Source organism: Ambystoma mexicanum, chromosome 5p, assembly GCF_040938575.1.
Source record: "Ambystoma mexicanum isolate Mex_15411 chromosome 5p, UKY_AmexF1_1, whole genome shotgun sequence".
NCBI lineage: Eukaryota > Metazoa > Chordata > Amphibia > Caudata > Ambystomatidae > Ambystoma > Ambystoma mexicanum.
Genome location: NC_090930.1, coordinates 1,362,464,104 through 1,362,485,670, shown reverse-complemented (window position 1 = coordinate 1,362,485,670; position 21,567 = coordinate 1,362,464,104). Strand labels below are relative to the sequence as shown.

General features: G+C 45.6%; 1 protein-coding gene across 1 annotated transcript in view; it reads left to right on the top strand.

Moving 5' to 3' along the window:
• DNAH5 (dynein axonemal heavy chain 5) overlaps positions 1 to 21,567 on the top strand; it is a 4,235,244-nt gene that overhangs the window by 1,643,535 nt on the left and 2,570,142 nt on the right. The window contains exon 28 of the mRNA XM_069613779.1: positions 934 to 1,174. Coding sequence (XP_069469880.1) covers positions 934 to 1,174 — 241 coding nt within the window. The remainder of the gene's footprint in view (positions 1 to 933; positions 1,175 to 21,567) is intronic.

Genomic DNA, 21,567 nt, shown 5'->3' with positions numbered 1-21,567 from the left:
CAAAATGTACTATTTTAATACATTCCCGAGCTCCAGAGCGTGGCTATATTGCTTGAACAAAGATCAGTTCAGAGTACATAAAGATGTTAGTATGATGCAGAGAGGTTTTAACAGGGATAACCAAGCCCCCAAAATATCTTAATATCTTTCTCAGGAGTTTTGAGGGGTTTAATTTGGAAAGTGCAATATCCATCCAACACATTTGTCATGAATAGTTCATGTCCCTACCTACAACTGCTTTTAGTTCTAATTTGTGGATATTAGAAAGTTTTTTTTTCCTTCTTTTACGGATGTGTGTTACTTATAGAAGGGGTATCGCCGAAAGGCATTGAGCTGATTCCATTCACTTTTCTTGAAGTCTCCATTTTGGATTGACTATTGATTTGATTATTTTGAACTTTTAAATAACCTGATATTCAATGTTCCAATAAATATAAACAACTATTTATTTACAGACGTGGCTGTGAATTTCCTATCTGATAGTAAGGCTAATATTTTGGTGTGCACTGTGAGTCGGTAGATAAACATACTGCATTTTGTGGATTTTTAGAGCACTTGGTCAGTGTGTTCATTACAGGAGCCCCCTGAAAATAGCTTTGACAAGTGTTTAAGTATTTTTTTATTTCCTCATGATTGGCTGGGTGCTGCTTATCACCCTACCCATATATTACTCATGGTAAAACTAGGCATACAAATGAAAAAAACACTTGTGTTATTCAAACACTGAAGTTGCAAGGACTAAGCATTGAGTCCTGTTGTCTTTGTTAACCCAAAATTGCGAAATGCACATGTTCTCTTATTAATACTAGAGAATTGTGTTTTTTACCTTTATGAAAATTGCCATTTCGGTTGAAGCTTCAAAAAAGAGACAATGGATTTTGTTAGACATTTTTCTGCTGCTTCTTGAGGTAACCAGATTGTTTATACTTCTAGATGCCGTAAGCTTCCTCGTGCGCTTAAGGAATGGCAAGCCTTCCTGGACCTAAAAAAAACCATTGATGACTTCAATGAGTGCTGCCCACTGTTGGAGCTAATGTCCAACAAAGCCATGATGGATCGACACTGGAAGCGGATCACCAATGTCACTGGACACAGTTTTGACGTAGAGAGTGAGACTTTTAAATTGAGAAACATTATGGAAGCACCGCTTTTAAAGTACAAGGAGGAAATAGAGGTATGATGGTTATGACACATTACAGAGCCGTGCTAAAGAAAGTGGAAATGTGTGCTCCATGAAGAAGGGAGCACTCTCTCTGTCTTTCTTTCTCTTTTTTCTCTCTTGCTTACTCTCTTTTTTCTTTTTTTCTCATTGGTAATCATATGCGTGTGAAGACAAAACATAAACACCCACAGATAAAGTGAAGCCCTGTTTTTTAATGGGGAGTTTCTTAGAAATTCTATACTTGACAAATAACCTAGCGTTGAGAACAATAGGTCCTCACTAAAGTAGGAAAACATAGGTTGTGTGTTTGATTCTGTTTCTGGTCTAATTTACTAATTTCTATGTTTTGCTATGTGCAATCCAGAGATTTAATTTAACTCTTATTTCCCATGAGCAAATATTTACTTATGTATTGCATTTTTGAAACACGCCCAATGTGAAAGTGTTTGCTTTGTGATGCTGCAAAGAGATGATGTGGTTGGGAGCAAGAGATCAACAAGGAAGGAGGCTCCACTAAAATGATCAGTTTACTTATCATTCACATCCCTTGGCACTTGCCAGATCTGCCAAGTGCTAAATGGACGGTGGGATTCAAACTTGCTAAGTGCGTGCTGGCCCCATATCTGAGAAGAGCAATTAACTTGTGAGCTCTCCAGCCGGACATTAGTGTATATCAAAAACATGGAAAGAAATATTTTCTATAAAATAAAGTTAAGATTACTACTTATAAAAATGTTGCCTAAAATCATTGGGAATGCAGATGTAATAGTTCAAGCATTCTGTCCAAAGATAACCAAATGTAAACTCTTCAAACATTCGGAATGCCAATGTTAAGGTACCAGCATTCAGATCCAAATGCACCAATTCCAATATTGAAAGCCTATCGCACAACACATTTAACCTCAGCTCACACCAAGCCACTAATGCACGAAACTCATTTTAACTATAGGATGGATGTGTGCTGCTGTGGTGAATTGGAGAAACTCACCACCCTTTTATATGAGGGGGTTGTGCCACAGGGACGAGGCTAGTCCGAACGCTGCCAAATGTGCCTCCAGAGGGTGGATGGAGTAGGATTCCCTGGGCACGTGATCCCCTTAGAGACAAAGGGCCTCATTGCGAGGTTGGAGGTAGCCATGGCGCTATAGGCTGCCTCCAAAATCGTTCTGACTCCGGTCTGGTGGATGGACCATTTACCGGCCCATTCCGAGGTCGGCGGGACCGGTAATTCCCCATTCACCAGAGCCATTCCCCATTCGAGCCCCCATAGGGCTCAATGGGAAGGGGGAAGGCAGCAATAACGGTACCACAAATTGCGGTACCGTTATTGCCCCCGGAATCCCTTTGCGGGTCCCGTGTTTAATGCCTGGTAAAACCAGGCGTTAAGGGAGGACCCGCAAATGGAACTCATAGTAGGGTGGTAAGGGACTACTGGCACCGGTGCCCTTACCGGTGCCGGTAATCCCTTACCGCCCACCTCGTAATGAGGCCCAAAGTATTTCCTTAAAACAAAAATAATCATCTTGCTCTTTAAAGAGGATATCGGAGTACAGGTTACATCATGATCTAGAAGAGACAAAATCTAAAGATGCAAGGCATGGCAATTGTAAATGCTTCATACATAATAATGCCAGAATTACATTAAACACCCATAGTGTAAACATATGCGTTGTGGAGCTAAACCCGACCATAACACTGACACAGGTTTGCTCCCAAAAGGAGAGGTGAACTACGGAAAGGAAATAAAATGTGAGAAACCCATTCAAACCAGCGAGAAGCAGAAAGTGTACTGGGTGCTGAGGAGGAGCGATCAAGCACGTCTGGCCATGTCTACAGATTCAAAATGGTGCTGAGGGCCCGGTAACTGTTAAAAGGCTTCCCACTGACTAAATGATTTTAAACATCAATTAAACACTGAACACTACCTAAAGGGAGTTAATATTCCTCATAACATGCAAATACAAGAATAAGTTGATCAAGGCAGGTGAAACAAGACACACAGTGAAGAACCACTCCTAGCCTGGCTAAGGAAATCAGCCACTGGCCAAGCCTTCTAAAAGAAAGTGGAACATGCCAGTTACTGGACGAGACTTGTAGGAAGGAAACATGCTTTCATCTGCTTCCTGATTATATGCGAAGAACAACACTTGGAAAGAGGTAGTAAATTTGCTAATGACTGTGGAACAGTTACTCGCGTGGGCATGCTAGAATCCAACTATTAGATCTTGTGCTGGGTTGAAGAGAGCGATGAGGCCCATCCACATAACTTGATACCTGAGGGAAGGTCTGAAGACGAGGTGCTTCCTTAAGGAACCGGAGCAGAAGAACCTTTGGTAAGAGGGGGGAGAATTTTGTCTGATTGAAAAGGGCCCTGAGTGAGGGGGGAATACCCATTACTGTCAACAATGTTTTTTTTAACAAATCCAAGTTTGTGGAAAGCCCTGATATAAGTTTGAGTGAACACAAGCTCATGGAGAGAAATTAGAGAAGTCTGAGTGATTCCAAGATCATGGGGAGAAGAGCACTAAGTCTGCACAAATACAAGGTCATGTAGAGAACTGAGCAAAGTCTGAGAGAAACCAGGAACATGGAGAGATGTGATAGAACTGAGGTCATGGAGAGGTCTGAAAGAATCCCATGCCATGGTGAGACTTAAGGCAAGCCTGAGAAATCAAATGTCTCAAAGAGACCTAAGAGCAGTCTGTGAGAATACAAGGTCTTCTAGAGACCTGTGAAGGTGGATGTGTTAGGAACCAGAGGCTGTGGGGAGGCCTAACATAATTGTGTTGACAACAGATCCTGCAGAAGGCAGAACCGTGAGTAGCCTCAGAAGGAGACTGCCCAGGAAAGCATTTGCTGTATAATGGTTCTAGAATGGGGATAGCCTTTTTTGTGTAAAATCTTCTGTATTAGGTTTCAAAATTCAGACAATTACTTCAATCAGAGATTGTACATTAGTGATATAGCACCAAGCATAATCATAGCAAGAATTTGCGCTTTACGAGGTGTAACCACATTAGTTGGTTGACAATATGATTCATGAAACAGTTCTCCCCCTCCCCCACCTTCCCCTTTTCCCACCCCATCCTCCCTCAAAACATCTAACTACACCATGGGTCCCATAATGGGATATATATATATATCTCGAAATGGGTCAATTTTCAGTAGGAATAGGGTTGCACCATCCCTTTCCTGAGCAATATTTCCTGACCTTCTCTGCCCACTTCATGTAATAATGATATGTCGCTTGTGCCAGTAGAGCTTTGCCATGTTTCAGTTCAGATAAGTGAGTCGACCAATTCCAGGAGGCATGCTGCCTGTACAGGCTTATAAAGGCGCTTAAGAGCGCTATGTTCCATAGAGCACAGTTGGTCAACAGTGCTTTCCAGGAGGATTCATTGGGTGGGTTTATGTCTTTCCATGCAAGGATCAGGGATTTCTGGGAAGCAAATAGTATTATGTGTATAAGCCTACGTGGTGTATGTTCCTCGTGCCAGTCTTCCTGTTGAGCCCCGAATAGTATCGGGCCGGGGGCTAGTTCCACATTCACCCCTCATGTGCATAATCAGGTTGTGTACCCTTTGCCAAAATTCACCTATCAGTGGGCAAAACCAGAGAATATGCCCTAAGGTGCCTAGGCCCCACATTGTCGCCAGCGTAGAGAGGATTGTGTGAGAAACATCCTAAATAGTTTACTCTGTGTGTAGTACATGCACCGAAGCAATTTGTATTGGATGTCCCTGTTCCGAATGCATAGCGAGAACGATGGTATGGCTTCAAAGAAATCATACATGTGCCCTGGGTCAAGTTCTATGCCCAAGTCTGCAGACCATTGAGACGCAAGTACGCGGTTGCGTCCAGCGTTATTCAGGGCGCAGATAGAGTAAAACATGCAAAGTTGTGGGAATGAGGTTACATTCCGCCCCATCTCAAGCTCACCTTTTGTCAGTGTGGCCTGTCGTGTCTCCTCTGAGGTGTGCTTATGAATAGTTGCGAATAAGGTCATAGACTGAAGCCAGTTTGCCTCCTCCAGTCCGAGAACCTGTCTGGCCTTCAGAAAGGTAAGTGGTGAGTCCCCGTCATACAGGTCTAAAACTCGGATGTGTGGCCATAGTGTATCTTGATGGGGGTGTAATTTATAGTGTATTCCATATGACGGGATCGCCCTCACCCTGATCCATGCTGGTGCCTTTTGGAAGTGTCACCCCAACGTGGATCTCATATTGTGCCATTGCTCGAGCGTGGGCCAAACTATTGGGTGTTGTTTGATTGCGCTAAGGTTTCTTCACAGTGGAATCGCCAAGATTTCAGAAGGGGTGAACAGCATCAATAGAGATAGTTCTGTGGGCTTGCATCTGGATTGATCTTCTATGTTAAGCCATCGTTTGGGCCAACATACCTGTGCCGCCATGTAGTATGTCTTCCATACCAGTAGTGCCAATCCGCCATTGGCCTTAGAAGCCTGGAAGACCTCTAGCTTAATCCACGCTTTCTTGCCCCGCCAAAAAAATGTATATATGTGGGTGTCCAGTTCTTTGAACATTTGCCTCGTAGGGGTAAACGATAGTGCCATGGCCAAATAGGTCAGTTTGGGAAGGGAATTAATCTTGAAGGCATTTATTCTGCCAGTTATAGACAGCAGCAGCATGTTCCATCAAAGAAGATCTTGTTGGATTTTCTTTAAGACGGGGGATAGTTTAGGACCACTATATCTTGTATGATAGGACAGATCTGCACACCCAGATATGTAATATATTGAAGTTAGACCTTAAAGGGGGCAACCCCTCCCGGTTCCCAATGTCTGCTCTTAATGGGAGAAATGTTAATGTTAAATATATTTCATAGGGCGCAAGTCACCGTGGGCCTCAGTGCGCAGCAGGTAAGAATAGGAACTGGAAGTCTAGAAAACCAAAAGGAGATGTGAAAAAGTAAGGAGTTTAGTCATTGGAATTAAAGAGATAATTTTTAGAGATCTCTTAAATGAGGAAAGTTCAGGGCAAATACGAAGATCAGTAGGCAGCATATTCCACATGTGAGGTGCAATAGAATCAAAGCAGGTGCCTCCAAATCGAGCCAGTCTATAGCAAGGCTGCTCGAGTCTATTAGAGTTGTTGGATCGAAGAGGACACGTGATGCAGTGTCACCTAATCCTTTTCTTCTCATAAGGAGGGGCGCTGTCACTGAGATACTTGTAAGTAAGGAGAAGAATTTTATAGGTGACACAATGTTTAACTGGAAGCCAATGTAGGGATCTACGAGCCTCAGTGACATGATTCCTTCCTGTCAGACCACAAACAGCTCGAACAGCATTATTCTGAGCTTCCTGTAACGAGGTCAGGTTGGACTCAGAAGTGCCTGCCAATAGACTATTTCCATAGTCCCGTTTAGATTTGACAAGAGCAACAGCGAGGTTAGCAGTATTAGTTGTAGAGAGGAAGGGCTTAATGTGCCTAATGAGTGTAGTCACAGGATCGCTTCACCTGGCTAACATGCTTATTCATGCTAAGAGAGGCATCAAAATAGACACCACGAGTCTTGACCCAGGGGATGGTTTTAATAGAGGTATCAGAAATGTCAAAGGCGGCATACCTGGGATCTAGTTTACCAAGGCCCACCACCATAAGTTTGGTTTTGTTCCCGTTAAGGGCCAGTTAGTTGTTAATCATCCACTCCTCAATCAGAGTATAGAGAGAAGTGATCCGGGACCGATCCATCTCATAGTCGCCAATCAGTTTGATCAATATCTGGGTATCATTAGCGTAGTTAGTGTAACCCATGACAATGCTATCCAGAAGATCGAAGAAAGGACGAATAAGAAGGTGGGAGAAAGGCAAGCACCCTGTGGGACACCGCAAGTAAGGAGTTTGGCAAGTGACTTAAAGCCACCTGAGGCCAAACAGGCAGAGCGAGGTCTCAAAAAGGAGGCCAGCCATCCTGAGGCACCACTGTAACAGTTAGCAATGGTCCCCAACCCCTCCAACAGCAGAGAATGGTCAACAAGGTCAAACGGTGCAGAGAGGTTGAGCTACATCAACATAGCAACTTGACCAGAGTAAACAACATGGCACAGGTTGGTCTTAAGGTCCAACAGAGCAGTCTCAGTGCCGTGAAGCACTCTAAAGCCAGATTGCAAAGTGCAAAAGAGCCAATTTTCCTCAATATGTTTCTGAATTTTCAAGTAAGCAACCCTGTCCAGAATCTTCAACACAAAAGTAGCATTGGTGATGGGATGGTAGTTCTCTACGGCAGCTGGATCAAGAGAGACTTTCTTGATAACACGGGAAATCCAGACATTTTTGAGAGACACCTGTACTGCAGAGGTGACAAATGAGGAATTAACTAATTTGGTGACAAAAAGGGCTAGACAGTCAAAATATTGTTTAATTTTAGATGGTGGACAGAGATCATCAGGGCAGGAAGATAGCTTTAGATTGTGGATGATTTTAGAGAGTTCAGCTTCCGTTATTTCTTTAAAGTTAAAAACAGGAATAGTGCAATTAAATGTTTCAGTGCACTCAAGTTCCTTGGAATGGACATTGGTCAAGGTGGCATGACCTATGCGTAGGAGAATGATCTTATCCTGATGGACGTTAAGTTTCTTACTAAAGCCCTGTTAGATAGCGAAGCACCATTGATTACTTTTTGTGATAGGAGGAAAAGGGTTATCCTTCCATTCAAATGCCTTAAGAATGGTGAGTTCTTTTTGGGAGGAGTTGGCTGTTTCATCGTATTCTTGATAATAGTTGCGTTTAGCAGCCATGATGGACAGTTTATACTGAGAGGCGGCCCTACGATAAGCTGCCATAGAGTCAGTTGAAGGATTTTTTTGCCAGAACTGCTCTTTTTGTCTTTTACATGTTTGAAGTTAAAGAATCTTATCAGAGAACCATGATGATCCAGGTGTTTCGGTCTCCATGGTTTTAGTAGAAAGAGGTACAAGAGAGTTGTCAATGGCTGCAATAGTCTCATTGTATTGATCAATAAGAGTCACAACATTGTTGGAGGGGCTAAGATTGGCCAGTAAAGTCAAAACCTGTTCACGGAAAGCTGCAGGGGTGATTTTATAGGTATTCCTAACAACCCTCAAAGAGCATGGGTTAGTATTCTGCCTAACAAGCTTGACAGGAAGGTTCACAGTAAAGGATATAAAGCAGTGGTCAGACCAAGGACAGGCTGAGATTTCAAGATCATCAATTTCCAAGCGATGAGTGAGTACCTGACTGCCCTGATGGGTGGGGCTCATAACAAACTATTTCAGACCAGTAGCCTCAAGGGAGTGGAAGAGACCATAGGCAACATGGTTGGTGGGGTGATCGGCCAAATAGTTAGAGTTACCCAGGATAACCACATAGGATGTGCTCTTTATGATGTCACCAAGGACCAGCAGAAGTTGCTCCTCAAATCAAGTCATGGTTGTGGGAGGGCGATAAATATTAACAATTCAAAAAGTAGTGTTATGATTAATGGAGAAAAGTATATTGGCATTCGTCAATCTCAGAAGAGGTACATCTGTGGGTGACAAATGTATCCCTGACAATTATTGCCGTGCCACCACCCCGACCTGTGTCCCGGTTAGTTCGGAACATCTGATATCGACGAGGGAGTGATGTCATGGCAGCGTGATTAGTATGACAGTTAAGCCATGTTTCTGTAAGACAGAGGATGTCAAGATTCTGAGTCAATATCAGGTCGAAAACCTCCTCTGCATGCCTAAGCATGGAGCGAGTGTTAAGTAGAAAAATACAAAATTGAGAAAAACTGGCTACCCCACTCTATGTCCAACCAGTACTGGCAAAATGATCTACAGATTTATTGTGAACATGGCTTTCACCTTCAAGTTTAGTAAGCCAAATTTGTGCAAAACATATCTCGTATTATGTGCAAAAGGCAAGGAACCATTCGACTCAATTAATACACACTACACATAGCAATTTTTGTTTCAATATGTCCATATCAATTTATTAAGTGTTAAGACCACTTTAGAAAAGTTAAAAAAGGAGAGAGAGGAAACAAATCAATAGAACACACATTAATCGTGGTACATCAGCATATCTTCTTGCTCGCTTCTTAAAAAACACAATGTTTCATATGAGGTTTTTGTTGTCTTAGTAAAAAAACACTCTAAACAATTCAGTAGTTTACAGATACAAGACTAAATTTTTTAGCTAGTCTATTGTCAAGTGTCGACATGTTTCGGCCATTTTAGGAGATGAAACACTATCCCTAGTGTCTCTACAACCAATGCTTTTTTAGGCCTTCTTCAGGACAGACAATTTTTTTAGTTGGTGGACATCTCTATTTCAAATCCCCCGTAACAGGATAATCTAAAAACAAACATGAATACATGTATACATTAATCACACAGTAAAACGATGGTTCCCTTCCAAACACACAACTTTTCTTTATTCTTTAGTCTATATAATGCATCGTATTTTCATAATCTCTTACAATTACTTACATTTTTCACAATAATTTTAGATCTATCGATCACTCTCGCCTTTACTTACATCCTGGTTGGACTTGAGCTTTATAGTAGGAGAAACCTAGTTATAGCAGTTCTTAGTTCCTACTTCCCAGATGTCACGGATCAATTCTGGTTTCTGTTATTTCTTGGCTGTGTGGGAAACCTATTTAACATAAGGAACCCAATGTTCTTTTAATACATGTTCATTTGATTTACATTAATCCAGGACACAGCACTCTCAACATGCTCCTGGTATCATACTTATTCAAAATAACACCCGTTACTATATGTCCCATACTTTCTCTATATTACATACATAGGTTAATTAATCTTCTGTGTTACTTGATTGTTTAATACTTTAAATAACTTATACTATTTTCTTGAACTTTTTACTTTTTCTTTTTATTCTTTTTCTTTTTTTCCTATTGTTAGTCCCATTTCCAACGTATTCGAAAGGTCAGACTAGATATACAATCATAGTCCCACAATAGCGTACTTTATTTCTGCTGAATATGGCGGACCCGTAACAGAAGTTGTTTCGTTCGGTGCGCGGGCAGCACTTCAAAGTACTCCACAGCTCAACAGTTTGAAAAAAGCTTGGAAAAAGCCACACGCGTCGAGTCACTCAGTGTGTTTCCCCGATTACCTATGGAAACGTAACAAAGGGGGAGCGGATTGGTCACATGCCTCTCCATACTCTAAAAGGACTATATCTCCCACACAGGCCGCCTGTGTATTAGCAAAACGAGCTAGGAACATTTCCCATACATCGTAATCACACGGCGATGACGGCATTGCCATTGTGATCTGCCGCGTGTAACTTAGTACGCGAAACGGCAGTCTAGCAGGCTTGGTAAAGCTCTTAGAGAATCGGGCTTACCTTAATATTTTCGTACAGGTCTGGCGGAGCATCACGAAACACATCCAGGCTATCGTGTTCGAAAGTATGCAAATGTCTTCTTATTTTATAATTGGCTAACGCGTTCACGTGACATTCACGTGAACGTAGCTCCACTGAGTTTTTAAAGCAGCAGCGTTGTATTACCTTGCTCAAAGCCGTGGGAAGGAAAAACCAAGGCTACTATGTGACGGAAGCATATAGTGGTATAGGATGTGCAACAGAACACCTACTTGACACCTGTGCCTTACTAATTTCCACAGGATGCTTTTCACAAATCAAAGCATGAACAAACAGGGAGGGGTGGGGGGGCCCTATTAAGGCACACTCGAACAAAACGAACGTGTGCCCCGCAGAATCGCTCCGTCATCTAGGGCATTCTCTATCATCAGTACTGAACTAGACTATCTTAGGGTGATGAGAGAAACCCTAGAAACTAAAGTAAAAGGAGACCAACTCATCAAAGACATTAGAGGCATGGTCTAGTAAAACATTTTATTTAAAAAATAGATAGGCAACATTAAAAAAAAATACTAGCATTCTCTTTTTTAAAACTTCCTATGTAAATTTTTGAGCTATTCAAGCTCAAAATTTGCAAAAGCAAGCACATGGGCGCATCCATTTTGTGAAATGGATTCCCTCCTGTGCTGGCTTTTGCTTTTGTGGCACTAATGAAGGAAAAGCCAGCCAGCTGTAGTAAACAAAAGCTACCGCTGGGTGGCTTTCCCTTCATTAGTGCTGTACGCGGAGGACGGGGACCGTAGACCAGAGCAGGAAAGCTGCAGCTGAACCTCGGTAAGTGCTATTTATTTTTTTTAAAAAATAAGCACTAGCTGCGTTTTTTTTCTAAGTTTTCCAGGCTGGAGGAGCCCGGAAAACTTCGAAATAAAACCGCAGCTTTAGAAACGTTGTATTTATGTTTGCGGTCGCTTTTGAAGCGACCGCAAACATAAATACAACGTTATTGTGTTGGAAAACACTGCGGTTTTTCTTTCCACGTTTCTCAGGCTCCTCCGGCTTGCAGGTCCCCGGTGCTCACCGGGGACCCAAAGTGAAAGCCACAGCAGGCAGAAACACAACGCGGTTGTGTTTACATGCCGCGTAGGGTTTCTGCCTCGGAGAGCCCCAAATGGGAAATGCTAAATGTTGCGTTGCTTCTGCCTAAATCTGCTTTCCCATTTGGGGCTCTCGGGCTCCCCGTGGGGAGCCCGAGAGCCCCAAATGGGAAAGCAGATTCATGCAGAAACAACGTGGTTGTTTTCCGCAATGCTGCATTGTTTCTGCCTGAATCTGCTTTCCCATTTGGGGCTCTCGGGCTCTGCCCGAGAGCCCCAAATGGGAAAGCAGATTGAGGCAGAAACAACGCAGTTGTTTTCCGCAATGCCGCGTTGTTTCTGTCTAAATCTGCTTTCCCATTTGGGGCTCTCGGGCTCCCCGTGGGCAGCCCGAGAGCCCCAAATGGGAAAGCAGATTCAGGAAGAAACACAACGCGGTTGTGTTGGAAAACGCTGCGGTTTTTCTTTCCGAGTTTCTCAGGCTCCTCCGAGCCGGAGGAGCCTGAGAAACTTGGAAAGAAAAACCGCAGCATTCTCCAACACAATAACGTTGTATTTATGTTTGCGGTCGCTTCAAAAGCGACCGCAAACATAAATACGTTTTTAAAGCTGCGGTTTTATTTCTAAGTTTTCCAGGCTCCTCGAGCCCGGAAAACTTAGAAAAAAACCCCCAGCTAGTGCTTATTTTTTTTTTAAAATAAATAGCACTTACCGAGATTCAGCTGCAGCTTTCCTGCTCGGGTCTCCGGTCCCCGTCCTCCGCGTACAGCACTAATGAAGGGAAAGCCACCCAGCGGTAGCTTTTGTTTACTACAGCTAGTTGGCTTTTCCTTCATTAGTGCCGCAAAAGCTAAAGCCAGCACAGGAGGGCATCCATTTCACAAAATGGATGCGCCCATGTGCTTGCTTTTGCGAATTTTGAGCTTGAATAGCTCAAAATTTTACATAGGAAGTTTTAAAAAAGAGAATGCTAGTATTTTTTTTATGTTGCCTATCTATTTTTTAAATAACATTTTTTACTAGACCATGGGCCTCATTACAACCTTGGTGCTAAGTGCACCAACTTTACCACCATGGTGTAAACTCCGTTTACACCATGGTGGATGGCGGATTTACCGCCCCATTCCAAGGTGAGTGGGGCGGTAAATCCCCATTTCCCCTTCCCCATTCCCATTTTTGCCCCATAGGGCATAATGGGAGTGGGGAAGGCGCTAATTACGCCGCCGTAAATTACGGCGGCGTAATTAGCACCATGGCAGGTTAGCGCCATGGATTTTAACGCCTGCTAAAAGCAGGCGTTAAAATCAGAATCAGGCGTTAAGGGTTAACGGTGGCGTTAACCCTTAACGCCTGAATTGTAATGAGGCCCCATGCCTTTAAAGAGAAATTAGAGAAAATGGAGGAAGAAGTTGTAAAATTCTAAAAGTTTACGTTGGATAAAAAGATATGCAACTCCTTAAAAAAGGCTTAAGTTTTGTGTCCACGGCAAAAGCGAAGGATTTCGAAACTCAAATAGAATTACAGAAATTATTTTGAGTTATTAGACTCCAATACTTTTTTAAAGATTCACCTACATCGAATAAAAAACAGAGTATAACGGGTCTCAAACCACCCTCTACTTTTACTCCCCTCAATAGCATGGTATCTCCAGCTATATTGGCTTTCGAAAATAAAATCATCGAAGAAAGTAAAAAATGAATATCTTCTAACAACCGACATAAGGACAACTTGAGTCGAGAAGAAAGAAAAGCCCTATTATCATTACAAACGAATCAGACTTTCCACATAAAACCAGCTGATAAGGGTGGAGGGATTGTCCTATGGGATAAATCACTCTATGATAGAGAAATCGAAATACATCTTCAAAATCCCCTTTTCTATCGTAAGCTTGATCGAGATCCTACTATGCGCCTTAAAGACGAAATCAAAAGTTTGATGGACCATGCAATGCAAGAAGGATGGATAGAAAAAGATGAACACACTTTTCTGGTTAAAGACAATCCGACCATTCCAGCATTCTACCTTCTGCCAAAAGTGCATAAAAACGCAGTGACCCCTCCGGGCAGACCTATCGTGTCTGCCATAAACTCGGTTTTAGAACCTCTGTCAATGTACTCAGACTGGTTTCTGAGACCGTTTGTAAGAATTATGAAGTCTTTTGTAAAAGACACTACAAGCATGGTTAACATCATCAATGACTTACCATGTCAGAAAGACAGTCTACTTGTAACACTAGACGTAACGGCTTTATATACAAGCATACCCCAGGGTGAGTGTCTGAAAATTATGGAAGAGGTTCTGAATAGAAGAACATCGACCCTTGATTCAGTCCCCACTCCGTTCATTTTGGAGTGCATTCGCTTAGCACTCACAGAAAATGTCTTCCTCTGTGATGGAGTTTTCTTTCGGCAAATCCATGGAACAAGTATGGGGGCAACCTTTTCCCCAGACTTGGCAAACTTGTACATGGACCATCACGAAACCACGTCTATATACCATGGCAATAATCCATTTAAAGAACAGATGGGACATTGGTATAGGTATATAGACGATGTTTTTATGATTTAGAAGAGTGATGTAGCGATGTTAGAAGATTTTCTGGTGTGGCTCAACAATCAGAGCATGTATATAAAATTCACCATGACATGGAACTCGTCCATCTCTTTCCTTGACCTGCTGATCCTCAAAACCGAAAGTGGTTATTTGTCAACCAAGTTGTTTAGAAAGCCTACAGACAAAAACACCCTTCTGCAATTCGACAGTTTCCACCCGTTAGCCTTACGCGAAAATCTCCATTGGACAATTTCTGCGTATTAGGAGAAACTGCTCAAACATAATTGATTATGTAAAGGAAGGCAAGGACTTGAAAGTAAAACTAAAAGCCAGAGGATACCCTAAGAGAATAGTACATGCTGCGTACAAGCGAGCAAAACATTCAAATAGAGATAGATGCCTCCACCCAGAACCGCAAGTACAACAGGAAAAAATGACATGTGTCACCACATTTAGTCCAATTAGCAACCAGCTCAGACGGACCATTAAAAAGAACTGGCATATCCTAAAAACGCTTGATTTTGAACCAGCTACTCCATGGTTCGCCTTCAAGCAACAAAAGAATGTAAGAGATCTAGTAGTGCACTTGTACCCTAAAAAAGAGAAAATATCCACCCAGACCACCTTGTGGCAGCTGCCACCAGTAGTGGGACATTATAAATGCGGCAAGTGCGTTGCTTGTGCATCTACAACCAATTTGAAGGAAATTGACCTTAATGGAAAGAACTGGGTATTCCGCACTTTTACCAATTGCGGATCATCATGGGTCATTTATGGAATTAAGTGCCCGTGCAATTTGATTTACATTGGTAAAACTAAAAGATGCATTAGACAACGCATTTGCGAACATAAATCTTTTCTGAAGCACAAAGTACCTAACAAACCTTTAGTTGCACATTATGAAACAAAAAAACACAAACATACTGACATCTTATGGTTTGTGTTACAAACTATCCCGACAACTGAAAGAGGAGGTAGTAGGGAAATGTTACTGAGCCTGGGTGAACAAAGGTGGATTTTTTCCCTGAATACAGCAAAGACCGGTTTGAACTCAGCAGTAGAGTGGAATTCTCTCATCACCCTAAGATAGTCTAGTTCAGTACTGATGATAGAGAATGCCCTAGATGACGGAGCGATTCTGCGGGGCACACGTTTGTTTTGTTCGAGTGTGCCTTAATAGGGGCCCCGCCCCCCCACCCCTCCCTGTTTGTTTGTGCTTTGATTTGTGAAAAGCATCCTGCGGAAATTAGTAAGGCACAGGTGTCAAGTATGTGTTGTGTTGCACATCCTATACCACTATATGCTACCGTCACATAGTAGCCTTGGTTTTTCCTTCCCACGGCTTTGAGCAAGGTAATACAACGCTGCTGCTGTAAAAACTCAGTGGAGCTACATTCACGTGAATGTCACGTGAACGCGTTAGCCAATTATAAAATAAGAAGACATTTGCATACATTCGAACACGATAGCCTGGACGCATTTCGTGATGCTCCGCCGGACCTGTACGAAAATAGTAAGGTAAGCCCGATTCTCTAAGAGCTTTACCAAGCCTGCTAGACTGCCGTTTCGCATACTAAGTTACACGCGGCTGATCACAATGGCAATGCCGTCATCGCCGTGTGATTTCGATGTATGGGAAATGTTCCTAGCTCGTTTTGCTAATACACAGGCGGGCTGTGTAGGAGATATATTCCTTTTAGAGTATGGAGAGGCATGTGACCAATCCACTCCCCCTTTGTTACGTTTCCATAGGTAATCGGGGAAACGCACTGAGTGACTCGACGCGTGTGGCTTTTTCCAAGCTTTTTTCAAACTGTTGAGCTGTGGAGTACTTTGAAGTGCTGCCCGCGCACCGAACGGAACAACTTCTGTTACGGGTCCGCCATATTCAGCGGAAATAAAGTAAGCTATTGTGGGACTATGATTGTATATCTAGTCTGACTTTTCGAATACGTTTGAAATGGGGCTAACAATAGGAGAAAAAGAATAAAAAGAAAAAGTAAAAAGTTCAAGAAAACAGTATAAGTTGTTTAAAGTATTAAACAATCAAGTAACACAGAAGATTAATTAACCAATGTATGTAATATAGAGAAAGTATGGGACATATAGTAACGGGTGTTATTTTGAATAAGTATGACACCAGGAGCATGTTGAGAGTGCTGTGTCCTGGATTAATGTAAATCAAATGAACATGTATTAAAAGAACATTGACAGGGTAATTCATAGAATCCAGCGCACAAGTAGCGCACGCGGCTGGCGCACAGCGTGCGCCTGCGATAGTCTGCGCCAGGCACGTGCGCTAAAACAGATTTCCGCGCACAGCGTATTCATGGATTTCAAGCTCCCAAAACAGCCGTGGCGCAGAGAATCGCAGCGAGCCTGCAGCAGCGCCAGTAACGCCCCCAAGAACGCCCTCGCGCACGGAAAAGCCATCAAAAGCGCTAAATCATCGCTAAGGGCTGCGCTAACCCCGGACCACTTCACAGGGCAGGCAAACAAGGAAAGCAAAGCGGGCAATCTCCAAATCAGGAGTACGCGGGAAGTACTACACGCGACTAGGCAGGGAACGTGAATCACAGGGGTACGCGGGAATCATCACACGCGAACAGCCAGGGTGCGTGTATTACAGGGGTAGCGGGAAGTTCAACACGCGATTGGCCAGGGAACGTGAATTACAGGGGGACGCGTGAAGTAGAACACGCGATAGGCCAGGGAACGTGTATTACAGGGGTACGCGGGAATCATCACACGCGAACAGCCAGGGTGCGTGTATTACAGGGGTAGCGGGAAGTTCAACACGCGATGGGCCAGGGAACGTGTATTACAGGGGGACGCGTGAAGTAGAACACGCGATAGGCCAGGGAACGTGCATCACAGGGGTACGCGGGAATTATCACACGCGAACAGCCAGGGTGCGTGTATTACAGGGGTAGCGGGAAGTTCAACACGCGATGGGCCAGGGAACGTGTATTACAGGGGGACGCGTGAAGTAGAACACGCGATAGGCCAGGGAACGTGTATTACAGGGGTACGCGGGAATCATCACACGCGAACAGGCAGGGTGCGTGTATTACAGGGGTAGCGGGAAGTTCAACACGCGATTGGCCAGGGTACGTGTATCACAGGGGTGCGTGGGAATTATCACATGCGAATAGGCTGGGTGGGCCCCCACAGGTGTACCCTGTACACCCTCCCCGGCCCCTGCAGGCAGCCCACAAAACAGTGGACTACCCTGCACACCTGATCATGTCCCCCTGCACCCCCATCCACCAGGGGCACCCTCCACCAGGCCCCCACCCATGTCTCCCACCACCCCCACCCCCCAGCAGTGCAGGGGCACCTGCCATCAGGCCCCCATCCATGTCTCCCACCACCCCCAACCCCCATCCACCAGGGGCACCCTCCACCAGGCCCCCACCCATGTCTCCCACCACCCCCACCCACCAGCACTGTGGGGCACGTGGCCAGCAGGCAGTCAGGCAGCAGCCGATGGCAGGTGGGAGCGTGCTCAGGCTTCTTGGGGACTTAAATTTGGCCTCCTGGCCAGGAGCGTGGTCTTTCGTGTTAGAACGCGTGGACAGCCTGATAGGGAGTGATTTTGCACCTGAAAACCCCACACTCATCGCGCGAAAACCCGTCACCAGCATATGTGCGTCAATAGTTACCTGCACGTGCTGTGTCAAAGCGTGTGATTGGTGAAAAGTGAGCGACACGCAGGAGTGTCGAAGCGCGTGATTGGTGAAAAAGGATCCACATGCAGGAGTGACAAAGCGTGTGATTGGTGAAAAGTGAGCTACACGCAGGAGTGTCGAAGCGCGTGATTGGCGAAAAAGGATCCACATGCAGGAGTGACAAAGCGTGTGATTGGTGAAAAGAGAGCTACACGCAGGAGTGCCAAAGCGTGTGATTGGTGAAAATGGGCCAAGCACGTACACGCCGTAAGTGACGATGTACGTGTGGGCCTGTATAAAAGGTAGTGTTGAACACAATTTCCTTGTACGTGCTTTTCGTGGAGAGCGAGTGGGTGAATTCGGTACTTCTTGTCGTTTCACACGCGATTTACTTCACGGCGTTTCCAGTTCGTACTCCCTGTTACCTCTGACAGCTCTTTTCTCTTTTTCCTCTTGTACTGGTTTTCCTGGGCCTGTTCCCTCAAACAGTGTCCCCTTCTACAGTTGTCCTGTCTCCTCAGACAGCGTACACCTCTTCTTTTGGCGGGGGTGTTGCCAACCAAAAGTGCTATTTTTTCACGCACTTTTACCTGGCAGACGGTGAGTCACGCACGTATCTAACATCTGTGCTTGCCCCGTGTGTAGCCTACCCCTTCAGAGGTCAATCTAGGCCGCGTGTGACACGCATACGTTCATTGTGTTACTGGATGCCACAGCGTAGTGCAGGGTTTTCCATCAGCACACGTGGTCTAGGAGGGGTATTGTGCACGTTCCTTAACTTTTTTGGGGTGCCTGTGCGTTGCGTGACCCGTCATCTTTCCCCAGGGGTGTCATATAGCCTTGCCACTGCACTAGGGTACGAATACCATCTGGTACCCAACCCCTTTGACACCCAATTGCCCAGGACAATTGTGCACACCCACTCCCATACGCACAATACCATCAGTGCCATGGTTGGGAGGCGTGCAAGCCGTAAGGGTGGCAAAGGTGGCCGAGCCACACGTGGTGGCCGTGGAGGATCCAACAGGGGACGTGGTTGTGACTTGCAGGGCGCCCCTGTTCCCCCCAGTCTGGAGGAACAGTCAGGGACACCCATGCCCCCCCCCCCCCCCCCCTCCCAGTTGAGAGTCATGTGGCTGATACCAACCCTGATCAGCCCATGTCGGACCAGGCCATTGTGGCACCAGACCTGTCCGAGGGTGATTCCATCGCTGACATCCAGGTCAGCAGGTCCACTGCACGTGCACCGGTGCACATTGGTGTCATCAGGGCACGCGCATCTATGCCAGATAGGTCATCTGCTGGCCCCCGTAGCCAGGGTGTGGCTCAATCCACCCCACCTCTCATACACCCTGCCAAGACTGTGTCGGTCCTAGTTCATGCACCTCAGATCAGGCCTGACCCCATCCCACTACCCCCAATGCCTGCACCTACTCCCATGCTGAGTGGGCAATCACACACACCCAGTACAGAGTCCACCACGGCTCCTGCCCCTAGTGTCCACAGCGGCGTAGGACACTCTGGATCCCCACCCCCTTCCAAGCGCAAGAGGAAGAGTGCACGTCCGGCACAGGCTGATGCCCCAGACACGGCTGCACAGTCCGGCCCATCAAGGAAGCCAAGCTTCACAGACGCCGAACTTAATGCACTTGTTCAGTATGTGTCAGATCATGATAGGGAAATGGTCATCGTTGCAGGGTCCAAGACCACACATGCCAGACGCCAGGCACACTGGCAGACCATTGCTGACAGAATAAGTGCCCTTGGAGTAGTGAGGCGCACAGCTAGTGATTGCCAGAAGCGCTGGAATGACCTTAAGCGCAGGGCAAAGGATAAGCTGGCCTCAAGTCATGCCGCAACCTTGGTGACTGGAGGTGGGTCCCCAGCACAGGAAATAGAACTCACACCACACGAGTCCGTAGCTGGATCCTACGTCACCGAGGGACAACTCCAAGGTGTGGGAGACCTCCCTGATTACGAGGCATCATCCGGTGAGTGCACATGCATGTGTGTATTATCCATGTGCATGGTGTGTGTGTGAAGCATTCATGTTGGGTGCCTGTCAAGGGGGTGTGTGGCAGAGTTGATAGTGGCACCCATGTGCCTCATCCAGTATGTTCAGTGCAACACCATCTGGCCACAGCACTATCCCTACTGGCAACAGTGCACATATGGGCCAACACCATGGAAGTTGCCCTTGATTAGTAATTTTGTCACTACATTGTTGCTCATACTCCCCTGTCTATTCATCTGATGTCTTACATACCATTCCTCTCCTTTCCCCCAGCCATTCAAGTTTCATCTTCACATGCCTGACATGCAATGATACCACATGCTAATGCGTCCTCTGTATATAAATGCCTACCAACATGCAGTCATACTGTGGATGTAGCCTTGACATCCACCTCCTTCCTGGGTCCTTTGGTACCGTCTGGTTTCGAGCCCCATTCCCTCACACTCCATGCTGCTCTTCATGGTCTATCTTCCATGACTTCTACAGTTCAGACCATCGTGCCCTACGCACGACACCTGCTTGCCAAAAGTCAAATGAGGGCAGCCTGCCCTCCAATGCGACCCACCCTATTGCTGACCAGTGCATCTGAGCCTACTCTAAGCTAACTCTCACTGACATCTGCTCATACATGCCTTTGCCTGTCCCATAGACCCTTCACATGGTCCCTGTCCTCTCTCCTTGCTCCTCTTCCACCATCATAGGTGGGACCCGTTGGGGTGTACTCCTGGCCTCCTTCCAATCCTCAGATACCACTATTGATGTGCATGGTAATGGGAGCGTCTCAGTCCAAGGCCCTTAGGCCAACCTCAATCTCCTTGAGAAATGCTACCCACATCTCATCAACTTCCTTACCTCTCCTGCTGTCCCCCCTCCTCTCTCCTCATCAATCCTGCACTGCCTCCCTGCACCCTCCCATGAACCTTCTCCGCCTCCCACTCCAACTCCTACACATGCGGCACCTCTGATCTCTAGCACTCCCCGTAAGTCCTACAAGGCTGTCAACCTCCTCCACAATTACACTCCTTTCACTGCGGCCGCATCAGGCATTCCTCCGATAACTGTCACTTACATGAGGTTATGCACCTTGACATCCTTGGTCTCATGGAAACATGTCTGACGGCCAGCTCTGTCTGCATCCTTGACCCTCTCCTTGGCCCGCCACTACTGTGCAGGGGGGGTGTGCCCTTGGCTTCCCTGAGGGTATTCCTGCCACTGTCACACCTACTTAGACCTACTCCACTCTGGAATGGCTTGTGTGAGGTTTCTGTCCACCACACCTTGACATTCTCAAACAGTGCGTACTGTGTCTGGGAAAACTGGTCAAATGTACTACTTCCTTTCTGAGTGTCCTCACCTCTCCTCCTCACTCATGTCCCCAGACACAGAATTCCTCATCCTTGGTGCGGTACGCATCCACCTGCATGCCTGTTGACGCCCCCACGTGACCTTTCTGTGACCTCAGCAACTCCCTCTCACCCTCTAGACTCCCGTCTGTCCCTACTCATTCTGCAGGGCACACTCTTGATGCTCTGATCTCATCTGACTTTCCCCTCTCCGTCCATCTCTGCACTCCTCTCTCCTGGAGTGATCACATTCTCCTCTCCTCCCAGCTCACCCTCAACACCCCACAGGCAAAGCCACCCTCACCACTGTCACACACCTTCTTGGTATTCCGACCCATGAAGTGTGTGTCAGTCGAGGCTCATGCTGCCAAAATCTCCCCCCCATCCAGCTCCCCCTTAGGCTCACT